Source organism: Xiphophorus maculatus, chromosome 19 (genome assembly GCF_002775205.1).
Source record: "Xiphophorus maculatus strain JP 163 A chromosome 19, X_maculatus-5.0-male, whole genome shotgun sequence".
NCBI classification, from domain to species: Eukaryota; Metazoa; Chordata; class Actinopteri; order Cyprinodontiformes; family Poeciliidae; genus Xiphophorus; species Xiphophorus maculatus.
The window spans coordinates 22,229,086-22,252,167 of NC_036461.1; the positions used below are offsets into that span (position 1 = coordinate 22,229,086).

Here is a 23,082-nt window from a genome sequence, read left to right on the forward strand (position 1 = left end):
TTGAAGGTGCTGGATTTTATTAAAGGGTGTCAGAGAAAATGGAGATGAGTACAAATAGATGTCACAGGTTTTGAGATTTATTGTTCTCAATGTGTTGTCAGTGATGTAACATCACGAAGAATTACAATCAATTTTGTGGTTTTAAAAGGAAAAGAAATAAAGAAAAAAAATTAAAAAAATATTTTTTTGTTGTTTTATTTCATCATGAGTTAAATATCCTTAGATATTGTCATTATTATAACAGTACAATGAAACATATGTAATGGTCTTCAGCCATTATTCTGTAAAGTATTTTTCCAGCTTTCACAAACTTAATTTGCTCCTTTTTTTAACCTTTAGAAATATTTCTAAGCAGATAAACGGGTTGTTGTGTTGGATCAAACCCAAAACAACCAGCAGCCCCCCAGCCAGAGCCAGGCATGATATGCGGCAGATAACAGCTCGGGGCTCTGAGGCTTGGAGGGAAAGTTTCTTGAGTGAAAGAAGAAGAGCGTGGGAGGCGCTTCATCCCTCAGACCTCTTCATCACTTCATGCCCTCAGCGGAGCCGCGAGGGGGTCCGAGGCGGACAACCCAACTCTTTTTAACGGTCCTGCCCTCCAGCGTATGCACGTGCGTCCCGCTGAAAGCGAGAGGCGTCGCGAGCGCGAGAATCGTCAAAACCCGCAAGCACACGCTGACATGGACCTGCTCCCCTTTCAAAGTTAAAGGGAATAAATAATTGCCCATCTTGACACCCTGAAAAGGGATTCTATAGATGACTTCATTATTTATTTATGTATGTATTTATTTATTTATTTATTTATTTATTTATTTATTTATTTATTTATTTATTTATCTTAAGAGTAGTTTCACATTCTTTAATATACCGAGATTCTTTCAATCAGAAACATATCGCACTAGGTAGAGCAACTATATTGCATAGTTAACATTAAAACATTAAAAATGTAATTATTTAAAGAGTACAACAAAATGTTTTCAGTGTTAATGTATAAGGTACAGCTATTATGGAACAATATGGAAATATAACGATACGCACGTTCCGATCTATTCAAGCACCTGAATAGACTCTGTTGTAAACCACCGTTGGTCTGGTTGTGTGTTTAGTTTACTTATCGCCTTTAACAGGTTTTCTTCCATGTTTTCTCTGGCATTTTGCTCCATAAAATAAAATACAGCTATCTAAAAGAAACCGCGAAATAAGTGGGGCAACATATATGAATGGATAAGTATAATTTCACTATGTCCAATGGAGAAAAATCTTCCTGAAAACCGGAAATACGCGATAAAACATTGTCCTTTGGGCGGACGATTTTCTAGAAGCAGCCGAAACCTTTTTGTTTGTTTGTTTTACCTGGACTCTGAATTTCGTTTAACACTTCAGTCGGGGGGAAAAAATCGAGCCAAGATATTTAGCGAAACTAATTTATTTTGAAAGTACCCAACGGAAGTGCCGCACGTGTCTGAACCGAGCCGGCTTTACAGCAACACCTTGCAAACTCCCCACTACTTGACAGAGGAGCAGGCGGCTGAGACTCGCCAGTCGGGAGTTGAGTGTTCAGTGGCGACGGAGCGCGCGAGAGTCATTCAGTCTGAAGAGAAGCGGAGGAGTCGCGTTCAACTCTCCTCGAGCGCGCTTTCCCAGTCTTCCAGTCCGTTGCACGCGCGGGAGGAGATGAGCGTATTTTGGACGGTGTGAGAAGCAGCAGCGCGTGGAGCCGAGCTGGATGTAGTGGAGGACAAGCTGCTGGCTGTGGCAGCGGCGCAGCGCGAGCTGCGCTTTCAGTCAAGTCGCGAGGAGTGTTTCGGACGGCTCCGTGGCGGGTTTTGTGTGTATTTTGAAAACGACAGAAACTGACAACAGTTGGGTGGATTTTCCTAAAGTTTCCTGGTCAATAGAGGTTGGTTTTCTTCTCATGAAAGCTGCGGGACATCTGGAACCTGAAGGCTGAGTTTCTGTCAAAACTGACTCGTTTAGGTAAGATTTGTTACGGTTGTCATTATTAGTAGGAGTGTGCTGTTGTTATTTACAGGTAGACTAGCTGAACACTGCTTCGCCTCTTTGTGTTGGGTTTGTGACAGGTTGGAGCTCTTAGCGTCTCACTCTGCGCTATTCCGATTCCAACTTGAATTTACGGGATCAAAGCTGCACAAACGGCGCAGAGGCTGCGGCTCAATCTTATCGCAGTCCGTGCGCATTTTGTGCGTCATTATATTCTCGTGTCCGCTTGGTTCGGTGGACGAGATTCGGACACCCTTCTGATGGTGGTTTATGTTTTCAGGAAAAACTGACCCGGGGTTTTGAAAATAACACACATTCGAATGCATTGTCTCGTTTATGTTGATCGGGTTGAGCTAAAACGTTTCTTTTAGTAGTTAAAGTCCCACTTTTGGTTCCAGGGAGGGAGAAAAAAACGTGGAAAACGCACGAACCGCGAATATATGGGGAATGTGGCTGAAGTTTAATTATGCAGGTATAGACTCCAATTAGGAGACGTCTTTAATTATCTTTATGTGTGCGTTAAAGGATTGGTTCAGCTTCTATTCGTGATAAATAAATCATGCAATAGAAAATTATAGTGATTGTTTTCAGAAAGTGTACAGCGCCATGGCATCCTCCACTGGGTGGGTGAAGCTGTCTCCTCTCTGCAGCGGTGACGTCTTCCCGGGCCCCCCTCCTCTCTGTGGCCCCTCCATTCCTCTTTCATATTCTCCGATTTTCCTTGATCCAAGTTTCTCCAGAAAGCTGCAATTTTCCCCCCGTTTTTCCATCTCTTACATGTAAGGTTTCTGCTCCCCCCGACAGCAACACAAACACTAATAAAACTATTTGTTAGAAATTCACCAAAAACTCTGCTGTAACTGTTTGCTCTTATTTAATTCTGGTAGAGTTTAGGCGATATGTTTTTTTTTTTTTTTTTTTTTTTTTTTTTAGCTTCTCAGCTAAATTACATTTAAAATTGCTCTAGTTTTCAAAACGTTCAGATAGAAGAGTTAAATTCTGGCTATTTAAAAAAAAAAAATTAATCAACTGAATTAATTTATTTCTCCAAAGTTCTAATTGTTTCTTCTTTACAGGCTTAAACGTGTGTGGGAGGGTGGAAAAAAGAACAGTAAACAGTCTTTGTCACGTTATGTTTTAATATTTAAACTGGAAGCAGAAAACCTGCTGAATCAACAGTTTGACAGCCTATATTTAACTCTTTTTTTATGTACAGAATCATCTTCCTCGACGTGTTTTTCAGACATTACAGCTCGGATCAATCAACAAGTTTCACCGCTGCAGAAATGACTGCGCACAGCAAAGTTATCTGGATGCTCAGAATCCCTGGTTTCACACTGACTCCTGCTGGATCCTCAATAAGGACCAACAAGAACCTGAGCTCCTCATGTTAAAAATGTTTTAAAAATTTAAAAAAAAGAGATAAAAAATGGGCACTGGTTTCGATAGGAGGTCTAAAATGTAACTAAAACAGTATTAGTTGTGCTGCAGTTTGCATTTTAATAAGTTCTAGTCAACATTTCTGGGTAGAGTTAGTAAGTTTAACAGCAAAAAAAAAAGAAGAAGTGCTTAAACGAGGGTACAACCAATTTCTAAAAAGCTTCCTTCCCGTGCAGATGAGTTAAATTCTGACCGTTTTTGATCGCTCTTCCCGTCTGGCTTTTAATGGCATGTTTAAGAAGAATGTGTTGGTCATTAGGGAATCAAATGTTACTGAAACAGTGGTGAACGTATTAAATCTGTGTCAGTCGCAGCTGAACTGTGTCGTTTATTGGCAGCGGTTCAGTTTGACTTAAGAGTTTGACTTAAAAAGCTGGATGCAAGCTGAGATTCGTGCTTCAGCACAAAACCTTCTCAATCGTAAGCCAACTTTTCCAAAGTTAATACTTGCAACCCAACGTGAGCGGACTGAACTTGACTGAATTTGACTGAAATCCTGATCAGGATTTCTTGTCAAAATAAACCTCAGCCCCTACTGAACGTTATATTTACAAAGTAAAATTCAGTGGCTTCAAAAAATCCGTTTTTATAGTGCAGGCTTCTGGACTGGATGGTTCTGACCACTCGGTCTGGCTCACGGTTCTGGCAAAGCCCAGAAAATGACTGGACTCCATAAGAGACCTGGATGCTGCAGCTGGAACGGATAATGACTGATTAACTGATTGTGTAAATGAATTTCACGTATCGACCCGAGGAATGCCGCCCACCGGTTTACTCAGGCACATTTCGCTTCCAAATGTGAAACTAATTGCCTCTTTTTGTTGCCGGGATTGCTTTCAGTCACTCATTTAGCTCGTGGTAATGGCGCTTCATCGTTTCTTGCTTTCTATTTATGAATTAGATGGCTTCAATGTTTCTTATTATAAGGAAAACGGCTGGTATCTGTCGTTTTTGCACACTAAAACCAAGAGCTGTGACAGAATTTCAGCAATTTTATTGAACTGACACCTTATAATATATATGCATGCATTTTTTTGATATATATTACAGCTACAAATTCAATGTATTTTTCATCTGGATTCTACGTGGCAGAGCATCGCAAAGCAGTAAATAGCTGTGAAATAGAAGGAAAATAAAATCCAAATAAATAAAAAAAGAGAAAATCTGAAAAGTGTGTAGTGCATTTGCATTCTTGTGCAGCCTTTGCAAAGTAGCTCAAGTTCATGAATAGCTTCTGTAAGCACCAGTTTCTAATTCTTGTCACAGGTTGTCGATAGCTGTTAGGTTCGGACTTTGATTAGGCCATTGTAAACATGTCTGTTTAAATCTCCTGGGATTGGTCAGTGTTCAGCTCTGTTCTTCCTCTGATCAGCTGAAACAAATCAGCCCCACAGCATGGTACTGCCACTACCATTTCTCAGTATAGTTTCAGGGTGCGTTTTCCATCACTTGAGTTTTGCAACTAAATTCATATTCATGAAAAATATAAATATGGTCACTTTACTAAAGTAATGGGCTGAGTCATTTGTTGCTAAAAGGCGAGTTATGCAAAAACAAAAAAAAACTTTGGGCAAAAAAAAAAAGCTGGCTTGGAACATTATTTTAGGAAGGTGACAACATGACGGGGTGTGTGTGTGTGTGAGGCAGCATAGTTTGTAGGAGTGTTTATTGAGCCGCTGTGATTTAGTTAGTTGACGTCCTGTTCATTCTTCGTTGTGTGTGTGTGTGTGCGTGGGCGTGTGTGTGTGTGTGTGCGTGTGTGTGTGTGTGTGTGTGAACATGTAGGCGTGTGTCAGCCTGAGGTGAGCCTGAATCTCCTCAGTCGGAGGTCTCTGTGCAGCCTGAAGCAGAAAGCACACACACACACACACCCTCCCCCTGCCTCTCAGCTGATCAATATCTCTTGTCGCTGAAGCCTGGCGCTCTGATATAGAGCTGTCTGAGTGGTTGGAGAAGCGACAGGTCAGGAAGGCGAGTGTTCATGACACAAAGCAGTTCTGATGTGAGGCTGATTCTGGTCTTTTTGGAACCTTGAAGCTTCATTTTCACTCCAAGCGCCTCTTCAGCTGATGACTGCTGCCCAACTATTGGGTTTTCCTCCTGCTCTGGAGAAGTGTGACTCTGTTGAATTGATCCGCATTAAAGAGGCGGAGGAGGCGGTGGTGGGTAATAGTGACGGAGTTCTGAACAGTTCTCAAAGCCCCTTTTCTGCCTCTGAGCTTTAACAGTGAAAATAGTCACCGCTCTGGTTCTGTTTGTCTTTCCACGCTTTAAGACAATATTAGCGTAACAACTGCTTTTGAACTCCTCGCTGAGATCTAGTTTCAATAGAAGTTGATGAGTTTATCAGTAAAGATGCACCAATCAGGCGGTATGGATTTCCGATTTTTAAATTTTTTTATTTTTTCAAAGTTTTGGGGGTTTTCTACTATGTTTCACATGCTGCACTTTTTTTAAAAAGAGGATTGATTTATTAAATAGGGGAAAGAAAACGACTTTTTTTTTTTTTTTTTACATTTGACCTGCCGGTCAACGTTCAGAGCTGAGAAAGAAAAAGCCAGCTCCATGTCCGGTTGTTGCGTCTCTGTTTGTCTCGTAACGGTTGGTGAGAAGTTCCTCTGTAGTCAAAAGAAGACTTGAAGCAGTCGCTCCTCTTCCAGGGAACGAGGATTTGTCTCAACTTAACGCCATCTGTCACGCGCAACACTTGCTTTCTCCTCCACGTCTTCATCTAAACTACCTCCGTTAGTCAATCAGAGCTGTTACTGCCTCACGTGGCTGAGAGGCTGCCACGCAACTTGTCCAAACAGATCTCTGAAGTCACGCCGAATGTATATGTAAAGAAAAGCTAAGATTATTCAATTTTTATTATTGCAGCGTGGATGTTTCTGTGCTTGCCAAAGCGAACAAAAGCAGCGGCGTTTAGTTAGTGGCGCACGCGGGGTCTTATCACAAACCAACGATGGGCTTTGAGGAGAGAAGGAGAGGTGTGGAGAATATGAAAGGCTGCGGGATGTGCAAGCATGAAAGGTGTAGTGCTTAGATTAGGACGGTGTGTGTGTGTGGGTGTTCGGTGTGTGTCTTGCTAAGTGGTCTAAGTTGGTGTTTTCTGTGCAGAAAACTGATAAAGTTCAACCAAAGTCTCACAGTTTGTGCTGAGTAAGGAATGTGTTCCTCTGCAGGGAAAGAAAAACAGCGCGTTAGGAGGAAAGACAACACAAGCTTTTCTCTGGACTGTGTGTGTGTGTGTGTAGAAAACACACCTGTATGTGCGCACCAAAGTGTTGGTGTGTCTTTATGAGACTTTGTGGCTTTTCTTTGCTGATTCAAGTGATGCTCAGTAGAAAGGTTGGTGTCCGTTTTTAACAAGGGAAATACAAAAGCAATTCCAGCACCTTGTAAAACGTATTCACACCTCTGGACCTTCTCCACTGTAGCTCATAAATGTGAAGTGGGAGGAAAACAATTCAGGGTTTTCTTCTGTGTCTGTTAACATCAATTACCAAGTCTTGCTCAATTCTCAATTGCAATTTAGCTCTGGGCTTTGACTGAGCCATTCTGAACTGTTCACATGTTTCAGTCCAAAACATTAAGTCCAGTTTAACTCTGGCTGGAAGGTGAACTTGCTCCTGGTCTCAGTTTTTTGTAGGTTTTCCTCCATTCAGCTTTTGTGGTGGAAGCCCAGCATCCCCACAGCATTATGTTGCCGCCACCATGTTTCACAGTGCGCTCAAACACAGCATTTTCATAAGCCAAAGAGTAACATTTGGATTCAGTCTGAGCAGACCACTTTCTTTCATGCGTCTGCTTGTTCTTCTACATAGCAAAAAGGAAACTTTCTGCTTTAAAAAGTTTCCTGTTTAAAGGGAACGATTTCATTTCCTATTTAAAGAGACCTTTAAATAGTACTCCTTCATTCTTTCCTTTAAAAGCAGTTTTCTTTTTGCTATTCTTCATGATGTGGAAAACCTTAAATGAATATGTTTGCAAAACACTTAAACAGTGATGTAGAGCTGATAAATATAAAACAAAATTAGGAATGCACAATATTAGTATTGGTATTGGCTGATTTCTTTTTGGGGGATTTTTTTAATACATTGGTATCAGTTTGATAAGTAAAACTGGACTGATATTAATAACCCATATTTATTAATATCTTGTTGATGTTTGTATTGTAGGAGGAGCAGAAGGGATTGGTCAGGGGGCTTCGGTTTGGTCAATACAACGAAAACAAACGCGCAAGTTTAGCGCTAGCGGGAGAAATGTCTATTGTTTTTTTTACCAAAGTCATAGGAGAAAACCTAAAATTGCTCAAATCTGACGCCACTTTATTTTCATTAACATTTTGCGAAGAAGGAAGTTGCGCTCATGTCTGTTTCTGAGGTATTCATGTTGTTTCCTCCAGTTGTTCTTGCTGCAGCACCACCACAGGCGAGGAGGGGAACAGGTTTTTTTAAAAGGCTTGGTTTGTTTGACACAGTACAGTGTGAAAAATGGCCCCCAGTCAAACAGAGTCTACCGGAGTGTGATGTGAGAAAACAGCCTAGCCTAGCGAAATATTTAGCTGTTAACTTGGAAGCCGTCTTGAATGAAAATGCAACACATATTTAAATGACACAGAAAATAAAAGTTTTCTAATTTTTAACACAACAGACTAAAACATCTCTGTTGCACCTCTCTGTTCTGTACTTGCAGTCTTGTCATAAAACATGTGAGAACCAGTAGTCTAGAGCATTCTAAGCATGGAGGGAGACCAGCTAAGGTTAAAGCTACCGGTGGTAGTAAGACTGCTCGGACTGGGCGGTTTGTACTTTGCTTTTTTTGGGCACTTCACTCAGAGCATTCGGTACATTCCAGCCTCTCCCCGCTTAGACAAACAGAGGGCAGAGCTCTTCATCATCCCGCTCTGTACCTGCCGTGTCTCTGCCTCCCTCCTGCTTATCACACTTAACTCACACTGACTTCTAAACTTGGGTATTAATGCTGGACGAGCCGCAGATTCTCATCAATCAGCTGCCAGACAACAGAGAGGAATTTCCCCCAAGCAGGAGCGGAGTCCTGCGAATGGTTATTTAGCTTCAAAAACACAAATCCGCTCTATTAGCGCAGTTTTGAAGATGACTTAATAAACTAGTTTTGGAGGTTTTTTTGGGGCTGTTTTTTTTGTCTGAGTCGAATCTATGCTAACCCACCTCAGCAGTCAGAAGTGCCGCAAGAGCAAAACAGCGAGGAGAGATTTCCACTCTAATCTTGAAAATCTGTACAGAATGTTATGTCAAAATATTGGATGGCGCGTACAGAGCCCGCGGCGTTTCTCCAGCTTTTGGTTCGACGTGATGTTGATTCTCTCGCAACGAACACCCAGACGTCTGAACGGCTTGATTTTCTGACTCCATGTTTGTCGTTTTCTTTTTTCTCTCTCTTTTTTTTAAAGGTCGGAGGCGGGAAGTGGTCGGACCCTCTTTTGTCTGCGGCCGGCGTTCAGCGAGACAGCATGCGGATGGTGGAGGATGGGCCCTGAGTTGGAGTCGGTCCGTGCTGCTCTGCGTCGGGCCCCTCCGTCCAGAGGAATGACGGCTGTGTGGTGCTCACTCTGGCTCTCCCTCCTGCTGCCGCTCTGCGTCTCACCGGCCAGGCTGCCCACCGCTCAGCCCACAGGTAGGATACGGGGCCCCGCCCTCTGTTATCTCTGGTGCCACTGATGGAGCTGTTTAAGAAAACAAGCAGAAAAACACAAATCTACATTTTAATTGCTGCTTTTGCTAAGATGAGTGGCTTGTCTGAATTGCTAACATTGGAGGTCAGGGTTTCCCCCAGAAAACTTGCTAAGTCTGGTCACCAGTGGCCCACCCACCATGTTGTTGTGTTAATATTAAAAGTTGGCTGGAAACATACAGTATATGCTCTCTCATCAGTCTCACTGCGCTCTCAGGGCAAACCTCTATAAGTTGCACTTGTACAGGTTTGCGTTGAGCGAGCCAAGCAAACGCTGAGGCTTTTATTCTTGTTACTGGTTACTGGTACGTAAATAAAAATTTAAAAAACTTTTCAAATAAACAAGTGCTTAGCCTGGTGGGGCTTGTAAAGCCTGGTGACCTGCCAGGCTTATAATACACTGGGTAAAACATATAGTTGTTGACTTTTTGTCACGTCACAACCACAAATTTCAGTGCAGTTTATTTGTCCCCATGGTGAAACATGGTGGTGGCAGCATCATGTTGTGAGTATGAAGCCCTATGAGAACAATTGTCACTTTCTTCACAGCCTGTCAAGGTCCAGATGTAAAACTAATTAAGAATCTGTGACAAGTGAAACGCACTCCATCCGTAATACAAGGCAAGGCAACTTTATTTATACAGCACCTTTCAGCCCAAGCCAATTCGAAGTGCTTGTACAAGAAAGTTAAAAACAACATACAACAAGAAGATAGTAATAAAAAAAATCAAGCAGATTAAAAATGGACAAAGTAAACATTAAAAATTTTAAATATAGTCAATGAATAGAATTAAAAAATGTAAGAACAGGCAACTTCAAATAAGAAGGTTTTTAACTTTGTTTTACGTAAACTCAAAGTAGGGGCAGTTTTATAATGAGCAGGATGTTTATTCCAGAGCGCTGGAGCATAAAAACTAAAAACTGCTTCACCATGTTTAGTTCTGACTCTCGGAATAGTTAGTAGGTTTAATTCTGATGATCTTAGAGGTCTGAGTGGTATACAGGGTTGAAGAAGATCAGAAATGTTGTCTGGGTTTTTATTACAAAGTGCTTTGTAAACTGTTAAGGAGATTTTAAATTCTACAGATTTAATTTGACAAATTGGGCTAAAACTTAAGAGGTTTCCAGGGCTTGAAACGATTAATCAGATTAATCGTGATAAATTGGTTATTGAAATAATCATCACCTAGTTTAGAAGTCGATTTATCGTTAACTGGAGTATACGGGCTCAAAGAAAGAAAATTTGCTTAAAGAACAACACACTCTGAGCAGCAAACAAGTTAAAACTGTACAAACATTTTAGGCAATTAAATATTTATTTTCTTATTTTAAAAAAATCAATAGTTATTTGTTTATTCGCATCTTTCAATGTATTTCTAACATTTCATAAAAAAGTTTAAATGGTTAAATGAAAAAATATGCATGATGTGATTTTTTTTTTAACCTGATTAATCGATTAATCATGATAAAAATCTAATATTCTATTGATTATGTTAATGAAATAAATAATGGTTAGTTGCAGTCATTAGTGCATTCTTGTAACACGTTTTTTGATTGTTTAATGTGACAAAAGGGGGACACTCACAGAGGTGTGAATACTTTGCAGCCATTCTAAATGTTAAGTTTTTGGACACTTCACACTGAGCAGCTTCTTCATCCCCGTCACATCTCAGCGCTCCGCCAACTTCAAATAAACAAAAATGTTTCAGAAGACATTTATTGTTTATGTAAATGTGTTCTTCTTTTTGATTCCCCCAGCGGGATTTAATTGGACTGTTTTTGGTTTGCTGAGCTCAGTGTGATTTCTCTCTTCTTCTTTTTTTTTTTTCCTCTTTGTTCTCGAGGCGCAGACATTGCCCAGAGATCAATCCAAAGTAAACGTCAACTGTGTTTTCTTTAATCTCTCCATATTGCGCAAAAAAGCCCCAAACAGAGCGCTGTAATCTTTTTTTTTTTTTTTTCCTGAGGCATTAGCCAAGAGTTATTTTTTCCCTCCTTCCCGCACCCCTTACCCCTTCTCTCTCACTCTCTCTTCTCTTTATTTTCTTCTCTTTAAGTCAAAAGCCATTTGAAGCAATCTTTTGTCACTCTTCACATGCTGCAGTTGCATTTAGAAAGAAGAGGGCTTGTGTGTTTTCTGGAGAGGATCCAGATTTGTCTTTCCCACTTTGTTCACGTGTGTGTAGGAACACGTCGGGGCTATCTTCCAGATAACGCGGCTCACAGGAGGGGACGTGGGTTGCATCTAATATGCTTTCATAATGTGTGTGTGTGTGTGTGATTGCGGAGTGAAAATCCTGACAGAGCGAGCTTTAGAAATATGATGTCATCTGAGGAATTCCATCACTACAAATGAAACGAGTAAAAAGCTGCTTGGGGCCTCTGACCTCATGATCAGCCCCAATGATACGACAGAGCTGCTGTGATTCTGTGCATCTGCTGGTAAATCACGTTGGGCGTGGTTTTGTTTCTGCTTTTTCTTTTTTTAACTGCTTCATATTTTTGCAGAAATGCAGCAGAGACTCTGGGAAGTAGTTTCACGTCGCTGCTGGTTCGACACATGATGTGTGATGGTTCGCTTGACCTGATGTGGGTGAAAGTGTGTTTTCTGATGAAATGATGGGACTTTATCTCACTATCAGTGTCTCTATTGTTGGTTACTTTCAATTTGGTTGAAATGAAAGACACGGCCTGCATCGAAGATATTATCTCACGGATACTGTAAACCAGGCAGACAACTGTACACAAGCAATGGAACATAAAGGGGCCCTTTTAGAGATATTGCAGTGTGGCAATAAAGTTTCAGCTTAGAGATGAAAGTACAGAAATAAGCAACTTTTACAATAATACTTTGCCTTTTTTGTGACTCCAAATCTATTCAATAAAACATTCTGTGAATTTCTTCATAGAGCATATGTTAAATATTTGAAAGAAAGCTTGAGAAGCTGAGAAACCTAAAGCCATCACACCTTAATACACCACAGGCTGCCGTTTGTAAAGGAGCCAATCCAGGAGCGCCATTCATTTTCCTCGCCACTGATTGGCCGTGCCTCCAGGAGCAGAGACAAGGAAGACTGAGGATGTTAGCTTTTGCTGAATTGCCAAGACAATTTCCACTGAGTGTAGTAATGTGTATTAAGAAAGAGGCAAACAGTTCATTGACTTACGATTTAATGTTTATTAAAGGCTTATTTGTTTATAATTAGTTCCAACTGATTAACTAATAACGTCTGTTTAGACGTTATTTTAACATTGTTTTGCGGCCATCCAGAAGAGGTCATCGTTGGTCATCCTCAAGCAGAACCGGTTGATACAGAAATAAAGATGGCGGTGCCATACCAGAACAGGAAAGTAACAGCCCAAACAAAGTCCCGTTTGGGATGCTAAGTACGCTTTGTGTTCTGTTTTAAAATATAAACACTCAACAAGTTATTCTTTCTTTTTCTATTCAGTAACCTAAGACGTTCCTGTTTTGTCTTAAGTTTAATAATGTGGGGAAAAAACACAATTTATTGTTTATTCAGTCAGTATTTAATACAGCTTATACAAAACAATAAAATGTTTTTTTTTTTTTCAGGATTATGAAAAATGTTGCCTGTCAGGTTATAAAAAGACAGCTGTCCCTCGTGATACAAGACAAAACTCAGGTTTTTGAGAAAATTGCAGCTTATCAATTAATCGTAAGCCAATTGATAAGATCAGTCAACTTTAGATTAACTCATTAATCGATAACTTGCATCCCTAGTATTAAGGTGTACTGTGTGTGAGCTGTTAAAATAGGCAGCTAAGTGTTTTTAGAGGAGGCCTCAATTAGGGCTAGGCGACATGGCTTAAAAATAAAATCTCTGATTTCTTTCACACTAAGAGAAATGTCCAATTCCCTTTTCTTAGAAAGAAATTACAAATGATAGAAAATATCCCTTCTATGAATTGACTTGAATTTAAAGTCCAAATAAGTAGAAGCTGGAAAACACACTTTGCAATAGATTACAAAACAATTTCAGTAATCGATTAGTCGCGATAAATCACAATTAATCCTGATTAATCACAATTATGTTTAATTCAATAAATTGTTTTAGCCTTGATTCCCTTTACTTTAAAACTACACTTTGTGGCTATTTGAATGATAATTGGAAGTGAACCCCAAGTGAATCATCCAGCTGCAACATTGCTACACCTTTCTGCGTGTCATGGAGAGGCTGGGGTTCCCCTTCCCTGCCCAGTAGGCATGTCCGGCCTGCGGCCCGTCTCCCTGTCGGCCTTTTGTCCTCCCACAGAGTTCCCCGAGTCCACAGATGGACCAGCAGTGGGGGCAAAACGACTGTCATTTACTGGCAGATGGCATGACTTCCCCTCAACCACTACAGCCTTGAGCTGGGAAGTTCCTTTAGCTTTATGCTAACAGTCTGTGACTGTGTGTGTGTGAGGAGGTGAATGGTAGATGGATATCGGCGTGTGCGTGTGATGAATTGCAATCAGAAGGCGCTGAAATGTTGTTGAAAGCTTACAGGTTATAATAATTAACCTAAAGGTGTGAGGCTGCTAGCTACCTGCACTGCAGCTGTATTAATGCTGTCTTATGAATTTGCCCACGTTTTGTGTTGTTTATGCATTTGACCACTGACTGTGGGTGATGAATGTTTTTGACTGGAAAACAAATCTCTCCCTGCTATTTCTACTTAAAAAAAAAACCCTAATGGTCGCCTTTCACTTATGGAAGATTTTAAATATAAAACCTGTAATTATTTCAATGGAGGGTTTATTCCACTGAAGGCCCTGAAAGCATGTAATTTCATTTATAAAAAAGAGAAAAAAACTCACCCAAAGAACAGAACTACCCATTAAAAAATAATCATGAAACGAGCTTTAAAAAGGCTTCTAGAGTCATTTCCAGACCTATTCCCTGCTTTTTATGTGTGCATTAGTAAAGCGAGGCGGTTCTGTGGTCTGTCTGCGAGTGAGTGTGACGTGCAGTCCCCTTGTTTCCATTAAGTCTGTGCCGTTGTTTATTTCTCCAAAGCCTGGTGGCATTCCCAAATGTTGGAAAAGAAGGAGAAAGTAGCGTTTTGGAAAGCCGCGTGAATTGATGCTGGAGATTAATGATGAAGAGCAGAGGGTGAATGTCTGTGTGGGTCATTCTCCCACCTTTAGTCACTGACCACACACACATGCACACACACACCTCCTGCTGGTGGCCTTTTGTGGTTTGTCATGTGAGATTTTGTCACATTAAGATCGCAAACCATGATGTATTCCATTTGCATTTTGTGTATGGTAAAACTTCTTCTTCTTTCTTCTTTGTAGAAGAGTTTCCACTGAGTCTCTTGTCTTTCCCAGATATTCTCAGGTGTTCTGAATAAAATCCTCCCCCCCGGCATCATGGTGCCACTACCATGTTTTCTCTGGCTTTGTTTCCATCCAATTATCGCGCAAATACATTGCGAACTTTTGAAATGTTGCAAAATAGAGACAAAAAGAATGGGAAAATGCGAGTTAGACGTCTTTCCGTCTACTGGACCAGGATACACAAGACGTGATTTGGACAGACGTTGGTGCTACATGTGGCTGTAGTAAACAGGAAGCGGCTGTAAGCTAGCATGAGCCACACAGCTCAGAAAAATGAGAAGAGCTTGTAAATTTTTCAGAGTTTTTTGCCTCTGATGGGGAGCAGACCCACCAGTGGATGGGAAAGTTCGCCATGTCTGAATTTATTCTGCAAATGTGTTTCCATCTCCCCTTTTATCGCATTAAATCTTTCTTGGAAAAGCTAAAAAAACCACTTCACGCTAGCTTAAATACTTTTTCAAATTTTCAGAGTACAAGTGCGAGTGTTTCAGTTTATGTACTTGCTGAGTTCAAGTACTGATACAGAAAAGTTAGCAAGTTTATACTTATGTACTGCACAGTAACTGAAAACACATTTCTTTTGTCTAGCATCGTGACGTAACGCCCTCCATCTCCCTGCTGGAGGGCAAAAAGCTGCTCACTGACAACGACTACCGTTAGTTCTAGCTGTCAAGTTGTCAAAATAATGCGGTGAATATTAAATGTATGTGTGATATATAAAAGAAAAAGCGATGCAACACTACAAACACCAGATAACAAGGTCCAATAGTATCACAAGCAATGTATCTATAGCCTACAGTCCCTGAAATCACGTACACTGGAGCATACAATTAAAATAAATTAATAACTATAAATATAATCAATAATCAAATAAATACATTTACCTTGAAGTATCTCCAAATGATGGATATTTTTACTCCTTCCCACCATCTAACTTCTCTTTTCTTCTTCTTTTGTTTTTTTTGTTGTTGTTTATTTACATATTCGAGTTCTTGTCCCTGGTATTTTTTTGTGTTAGTACTCCACCCTGGTTTGAACCTGAACAATCTGCTGGTATTAAAGTGAAGGAAGCTGAATTCCTGGCCCAGACAGAGACGTGTGTGAGATCCGTGACTCCTCTAAACACAGTCCGTGTCAGCAGGGGCTGCTTGGGTCAACGAGAAATTTGTTTTCACACACCCTCACATGCACACCCCCACACACACACACACACAGTCATTCCCCTTTTTTCTTCTTCTTCTCTGTCAAATTTCATTTTGGCTGCATATCTTATTCTCCTCTGTCCAGCACATGCACGATCTTACCGGTTGAAAGCTTCTCCGGCGCTCGCTAAGTCTTTGATGATCACAGTGTTTCTTGAAGGCACCGTGTGTGTGCATGCTTGTTTTTGTAAGTATGATTGTGTGTGTGCGTCTCAGAATAGCCGACAGCTTATGCAGAAAGCAGTTTTTCTGAAGAACTTCAGTGAAGACATGATTCTGCCCTTTAGCTCACAATAAGAAAGATTTGATGTATTTTCCCATCATCTTGTTCTGAGACATACCGAGTAAACCTGAGGAGAAACACCTCAGCATTATGGCATTTACATAGACTGAAAGCTGCATTATTATTATTTTTTTAAATGTTTTTTTTTGACGTATTTCTTAAAATCATCACTGTCGATGTGAAATAAGTCAAGCTCCTTTCTGAAATACTTTAGCAATATGAATAAATGCACCGCTCCCAGTCAAAAACAACCAACCAGAGCCTTTACAGGAAAACTGTCTATCTGCTGACATCGGTGGCCATGCTAACTAGCTTTAGCATTCATGACAGGCTCCGCTGTGGAGAGACGCTGTAGCGTAGCGAGGGGGGTGAGCAGTGCGTACATGAGGTGACTAACAGCGATAAGACCCTCCTCCTGGCTCTGATTGGTTGTGTCTGACCAGATTTCTTCAGACGACAATAATAGCACTGGGAAAAGGCAGAGGAGCCTTTGATTTTCATAAATTATCAGTCTCATAACAAACTGTCAATACATATTGACAGTTTTAACAAATACATAAAAGAACTTTTTTTTTACTTATGTTTTAACAATAAAACATAATTAAAAGCTACAAACCACAGCTTCAATATTCCACTCCTTTAGTTTTCACATCAAAATTCGTCATGAGTAAATTAGGTATAGCAAGTTTGACCAGAAACAAAACCAACAAATCTTTTTTTGTTTGTTTGGTCTTTTTTAAGCCAGCTGACCAGCAGTGTGCAGCTGTTCAGCCCTCTTCAATGAAACAAATATGAAAAGAAGACAAGGAATATCTGTGCATTTTTTGGGGGGAGGTTAGAGGGACTCCTCTCTACCTTCCAGTTTGCATGTGTCGGGTTATTTTCCAGAATATCATCGCGCGTGTCCGTACGGTGGAGCGCCCGACTTCACTGACCTGTAATCGTCCCATTATATGTTGAGTCCATGTGTGGGCTCAACAAGAGCCATGAGGAACCGGGCCGTTCATCACAACCTGGGCTTGATGGCGCTGCAAGCGGTTCCTCCTCTTCAGCAGAGACACGATGATGCACATTTCCCTGGCAACGTTATCAGGAAATCTTTTGGCAAGCGTGGGAAGCATACAGGTCAAACAAGCTTTAGAGAGTGCGCTGATTTCTGCAACAATGGCTGCTTTGTGTCGACTCTGTGATGCAAATAATCCAGTAGACACCCAAGACTTTTTTTCTTTTTTTCTGTAAAGGAATTAAAGGCTGAACACTGCTTCCGTTTAGTACAGCAGCACAGACGTTCTTGTGATGGCATATAGTTATGGAGTAAATCTTTTTTTAAGATTTTTTGAAAAATATTTGCACCCTTACAAATAAGGGTGCAAATACAGTTTAGTTTTACATCCATCAGATAACTTGAAATATGACAGAAAAATCTCCTGAGCAAATACAAAATGTAGCTTTCTAGTAGCGCTGGGTGATAAATCGATTTTGAGGTATTCATGTTGTTTCCTTCAGTGAATTCTGCTGCAGCGCCAACACAGGTGAGGAGGGGAACAGGTTTTGAAATGGTTTGGTTTATTTTTCACAGAGAACAACATCAGCTGAAAATGGAACAAATGTTGCAGTTTTGGTCCCCAGTTGATCAGACTCTACCTGACTATCAGGTGTGAAAACACCTTTAGTTTTGTAAAGTCTAAATCACCTGCTTTTAAATGTTCACTTAGGCAAAACTTTCTGAAAAGGGAGCTGTCAGCTGCAGATCAGCAGGTCACTGTCACCCAGCAGGACTCACACCGACCCCGTCGCTGCTGTCACCTGTCTGACTATTATTATTATACCTCATTAATGCCCTTTGAAATCCTCTGTGACAAGAATTGCATGAATTATGGATGAAAAGACAGGTCTGTGTGTCTGGCCCCTGCCATCTTCATGTTGCGGTGTGTTTCTCTCTACGTTCTTAGCACATATATGCAGGGATATTAAATAAGAATCGCATTGTAAGCCCTAGATCTTTGCAGGAATCTGCTTACTGCCTCTTTTCTTTTTAGATGTTTTGAAGTTTCCATCAGCTTTCAAGGCCCTCTCGTAGCTGCATGTACCGTGTTACATCGTAATGATGTCTCTGAGGCATATACACACTCTTCTCTGTTTCATACACACCTGTACATGCCCTCTGTTCTACCCCTGGCTGCGGTTCAGGGCAGTTCTCGGCCCACAGGCTGACAGCGGTGTTGACATACGGCGGGTTTTTAATTACAAAGCTCCCCCTTAAGGCAATTGTTGAGATACTTAACAGATCAAGCAGACAACACGGGGGAACAGAAGGCCTCGTTGTGTCGTATCGGACTGCTATTTGAAAATCTGCACTTTTATTTAGCAGCTGAAACTAGGTAAATGTGGCTCTTTCAGCTTTGCCTCCTATTAAGTTATCCATCTTCTCACCCTCTTTTTATCTTTATTTTCATCTGTCCCTCTGTCATCTAGATTTACTGCCACCGTTTATTGAGCTGCATGTTCTTCAATAGACTGCGGAATGGATTTGCAGTTGCAAAATGCAGCTAGTATACCTTATGCGTGTTCAAACCTGCTGCACACCAAACGTTTCCATGCTTCCTCCTACATTCAGTAGAAAAGTGTTTCATTTTCAGATTCATAGCGTGTCACGTTGTTGTGTCAACCCGCTTACCAGTTCCCTTTGCTGTATTAATATGTGTTGTCCATTTGGGTTGCACAATTTTAGTCAATTTTGGGTAAAATCTACATTTTCCTCTCACTCGTTTTTCTCGTTAACACTGTCAGTGGCAGTTCTGTCTTCCATGAAAGGTGGGCGATATGGACTTAGTTTTAAAACGATATTTTGCTATATACTATTGTGCTAACGTGTGATGTTCACGTTGTACTGTTTTCTGTTTGAGCCAATCCTAGTCACGCCCCTCATTTCCGTTATTCCTCGCACCTGCGTTGCTTCCTGATTGTCTCCCTTCTTAAGCCTCTCTCAGTCGCAACCACACTGCCAGATTATCGAACGCTTTCAGCAAGTAGTTTTCCAGCACTTTTACCTCGCCCTCATAGCCACGACCACGCTTTGTTCCTCGGACCTGCCCCTTTTGCCTTGCCCTTGTCGGACTGTTACTATCGCCCTTCTGGATCTCGACCCACGCCTGTTTCAGTTACACCGCTCTCGCCCACTCCCACGGATTCTACCCTTAGCCCCGATCGTGCATGACCTCGGCCCGTCTGACTAAGGATTCGGATCTGGATTTGGTTCTTCTGCTGCCTAACTAGTTTGTACGCTGCCCTGCATCAGCGCTTCCCTCCCCAGGCACTTCCTGCCGAGCTCTGCATCAGCGCAGCATCCGCGCTCCTCCTGGTTCCTCAGCCGATCACTTCAGTTACTGATCGCCAAGCCAGGTTAGTGTTCCCTTCACACACGCAGTAACAGATCCTTTTGTTGCTATTTGTCCAGTCACCGATCTCTCCTCTCCGCCCCCCTTCGCAGTGCTGCAGCGGACGATCCTGCGTGCCCGGTTTAAGCTGCCTTTTAATAAATATCAGTTTTCTGCTCACTCCTGTGTCGTGGCTGATTTTCTGGGTCCCTCTAGTGAACCATTACATAACGGTAACAATGACCATAAGAACTATTTTATTTTTCATTTTGAGGTAACTGTATGACTGTGACTGTGTGTCACAGCAATTATTGCCCCACAAACACAAATAGTGCTCCTGAAAAACGTTGCTATTTGTAATCCGCTTCTTAAAGAAATGTGATTTGTATAAATAAACCGCACAGAGTATTTTTGAAAAATTTGATTTTCATTGATTTGTCTTCATTGAACAAACGGTGAAGAAAAATGATCAATCCCGACAATACAGACAGTTTTAGGGGATTTAAACACCATTAATTGGAATTCATGTTGACAACCATAACTCAAAATTCTTATAACAAATTTATCACAATGAATGATAAACTACGATAAGTCCCACTGCATCTGGTGCAGTGGGACTCTATCCAACAGTCTCAACGTTTTATTGGTAGAAATGTAATGGTGCTAATATTTGTACGTTGCTGTTGGTTCAGTGTGCACATTTACCAAATAATCACGGCATTGTTTTTTAGTTTAGCGCATGCAAAATCATTATGAGTGGCACTAAATACTCAATACTACAAAGTCCGCCGGTGACATGGAACAAAAAGGGAAGAAAAAAAAACAACTGCGCCCACGACTTGATAACTCTTGGCCACAGCTTGTTTAATTCGTGACCAAGAATTGTTATAATTAAGTCGTTCCCACAAAATAAGAGTTATTATTTTGCATTATTAAGTCGTTCCCACAAATTGAACGAGTCGTTCCCATGAGTCATTAAGTCATTTCTCTCATGTCGCCAGAAGGGCTCCGTACAATGCAACGTTCTGTACCTCAACTTTAAAAGGTCATTCCAAAACAAAGAGGATTTGCAGCTCTCACAAAACTCTGCCATTTGAGAACATTAGGTTTTGTCATGCAGTTACATGAGAGGAAGAATGTTGCACGAAACCAAAACCATTTATGTCAGTGTACGCATCTTTCAGCAGCAATGCGGTATGCAGCTCTCTCTGCACTGAGCTGAATTACTCACCTGAAACGTGGTCGATCAGAACGTAAACGTCACTGGAGACAAATCCAGCTCTGTGGGGCGTTTTATCAGTCCAAAACGCTGCACAGCATAGGAGATACTGTAACCGACTCGTGCTGTTGTGAGGACTTCCTCTGACCAGATGGGATTCTCCAACACCTGTGCTCTTAAATTTAGTATAAACATTTTATACTTTTGATTATAAAATAAAGGAAGCTCCCTCCAAATTGGTTTAAATTCTCAAATGTCTGCAGCGTTTTATATAAAACTATGAGCATTTTTAAGTTGTTTTGTTATTGTTTTATTCCAACTAAACCATGATTTTTATGTGATGACACAAACCCACTTACTGGCACTTGGCTTGACTTAAATTGTTGGACAACCTCAGATTTATTGCACTAATTGTCGAATTCCAGCTTATTGAAATATGCCAACTGCAGCAATTCCCCCGCAGTTTCCCTCCTTTCCAGGTGAACTGAACACACAAGACGAGGTTGAAGTCAACTACAAAAGTTGAATATTTTCAACTTTTTTGTGTTTGTCTGAAAAGTTTGTCTTCTTTTGGACAATGTGTGGCTGTGTGTTAATCCATAGCTCTTCTGTAAAATCGCCAACTACAATTTCCCCAAAACGATGCATACGTAGCCACTCCCAAATGGGCGGAGCATGTCACTCCAATGCCTGAATGAGACGAAAGGTCTGATTGGCTGATAGGTGATGAACGCCAGCACCATGGCTGAATTATGAATATGTCTCATGTTAATTTTTACATCTGTCAGTGCCATGATTTCTACTTACTTATTGCAGCGAGGCAGCGACGTTCATCTTCTCCCTAGCGTGGATGTGTGGCCACTCTCTTTCATATTCATCCTCCCTCAACTCTGCTTCTTCTTCCTTCCTCTTTCCCATCCTTCTCTTTGTCTCCTCTTTCCACTCTCACACATCTGCTCCCTGTGCCTTCACCCTTCCCCTTAATACAGTCTAATTAGGTCACCTACTTCTCTCTCCATCTTTATTTCCTTTCTCTGCTCCCAGCCCCCTTTTCTTTTTGCGGCTCTTCATCCATCTATCTTTGTTCACAGCTGAAACGATCCAGAGGCCTGTGCTCTCACCCTCATGTGTGCTTCTGTTTAACGCTCCCCCACATCCAGCAACAGCTGACACATCTAATATTGAAACCAAATTCCCTCCCTCGGCCTCCCCCCTCAGTATTCCCTTATGTTATTTTGCCAGGAGAGCTAAAATAATAAACCCTTGTACCGTCTGCAGAGTGTAATGGAAGCCTTCTTCACCCTGGAAAGAAGAGAGAGACGTGGAGTTGTGCTGGCTGACAGCGGCGCAGTGACAGTAGAGCTGACAAGATTTTTTTCTTCCTTTTTTTTTCTTGTTTTTTTATATATATATTTGAGAACTGTTATTGTTGAATGCAGCATTTGGTAATGGGCTACATTTTTTCCTAATGTGACAGATTTCTCCCCATGCAGCGTTCTGTTTGGTGTGTATCGCTGAAAAACAAAATCAGGACGAGCTAAGAGGTTTTTCTAATTCACGAAGCTTGCTTCAGATTGGAGAAGCACTTAGGGCTCTTAAGATAAAGGCCAATGCTGGTGTTTATCTGGAAGGAGCAACTTAAACATCTGTGATAGAGCTGGTTTGGTAGTCTGGCACTCTGCTGATAAAGTGGACTCCAACTGACAAGAACCATGAAACCAGAGAGCGCTAATGCTACGTTCACACTGCAGGTCTTGATGCTCAAAATCCAATTTTATTTTTCTTTGCATTGTCACACATACTACCAATTAACCGATTTCTGTGTGAACGGTTTACAACCCCAAAGCGACACCGTGCAGAATGTTGACGTCACACAGCAGCGCTCTGTTTTACGGAAGCAATGGTGGTCGCCATTATTCCTCTTAGTATAATAGCTCAAGTTTAGTGAGGCTGCATGAAGGATATTTCTAGCTCTTCCACATAATCCAAATTGGATTTAGGTCTGGAAACATTTGAAAGACTTTCTATTTTATTATTTGTTTGTATTTATTTTTAAACAAAGACAAATAAGAGTTCATGTTTTGCACTTTATTAAGCATATCATATTAGCGGGTAGTGTGTACCCTGTTGTAAATGTAGATTATTAGCTAAGGCTTCGATCTATTTGGACGTACTTCCCTCTGCGCATGTCCTTACGTACTGGACTGGACTCAAAGTGGATGTCTGTTGGACACGTCAGCACAAGGGTAAATTGTTGCGTCTGTGCACTTTGTGTCACACAAACTGTTAGGTGGGAAACGGTATTAACATCAGAATATTTTGTATGCGACGTCCACACTGAACTGATAAGCTTGAGAGTCAGTCCAACCAGTGCTAGCTGCTAATCCTGACTGGTACTTGTGCTTCAGTGAAAGTTGTGCGGTGGCTGACCTGCTGGAGAAGAAGTGGGGCTAGGTGCCCAACTAGCTTGTCAAACTTACTAGTATCTATTTGGACTGT

General features: G+C 41.2%; 1 protein-coding gene across 11 annotated transcripts in view; it reads left to right on the top strand.

Annotated features, from left to right (window-relative positions):
• Positions 1–1,542: 1,542 nt before the first annotated feature.
• The window catches only part of LOC102228238 (fibroblast growth factor receptor 3), an 84,600-nt gene continuing 63,060 nt past the window's right edge, over positions 1,543–23,082 (top strand). For all 11 annotated transcript variants that reach the window (XM_023352653.1, XM_023352656.1, XM_023352652.1 and 8 more), the window contains exons 1-2: positions 1,543–1,977; positions 8,876–9,099. In XM_023352653.1, the coding sequence (XP_023208421.1) occupies positions 8,952–9,099 (148 nt within the window). In that variant the 5' untranslated portion in view covers positions 1,543–1,977; positions 8,876–8,951. The remainder of the gene's footprint in view (positions 1,978–8,875; positions 9,100–23,082) is intronic.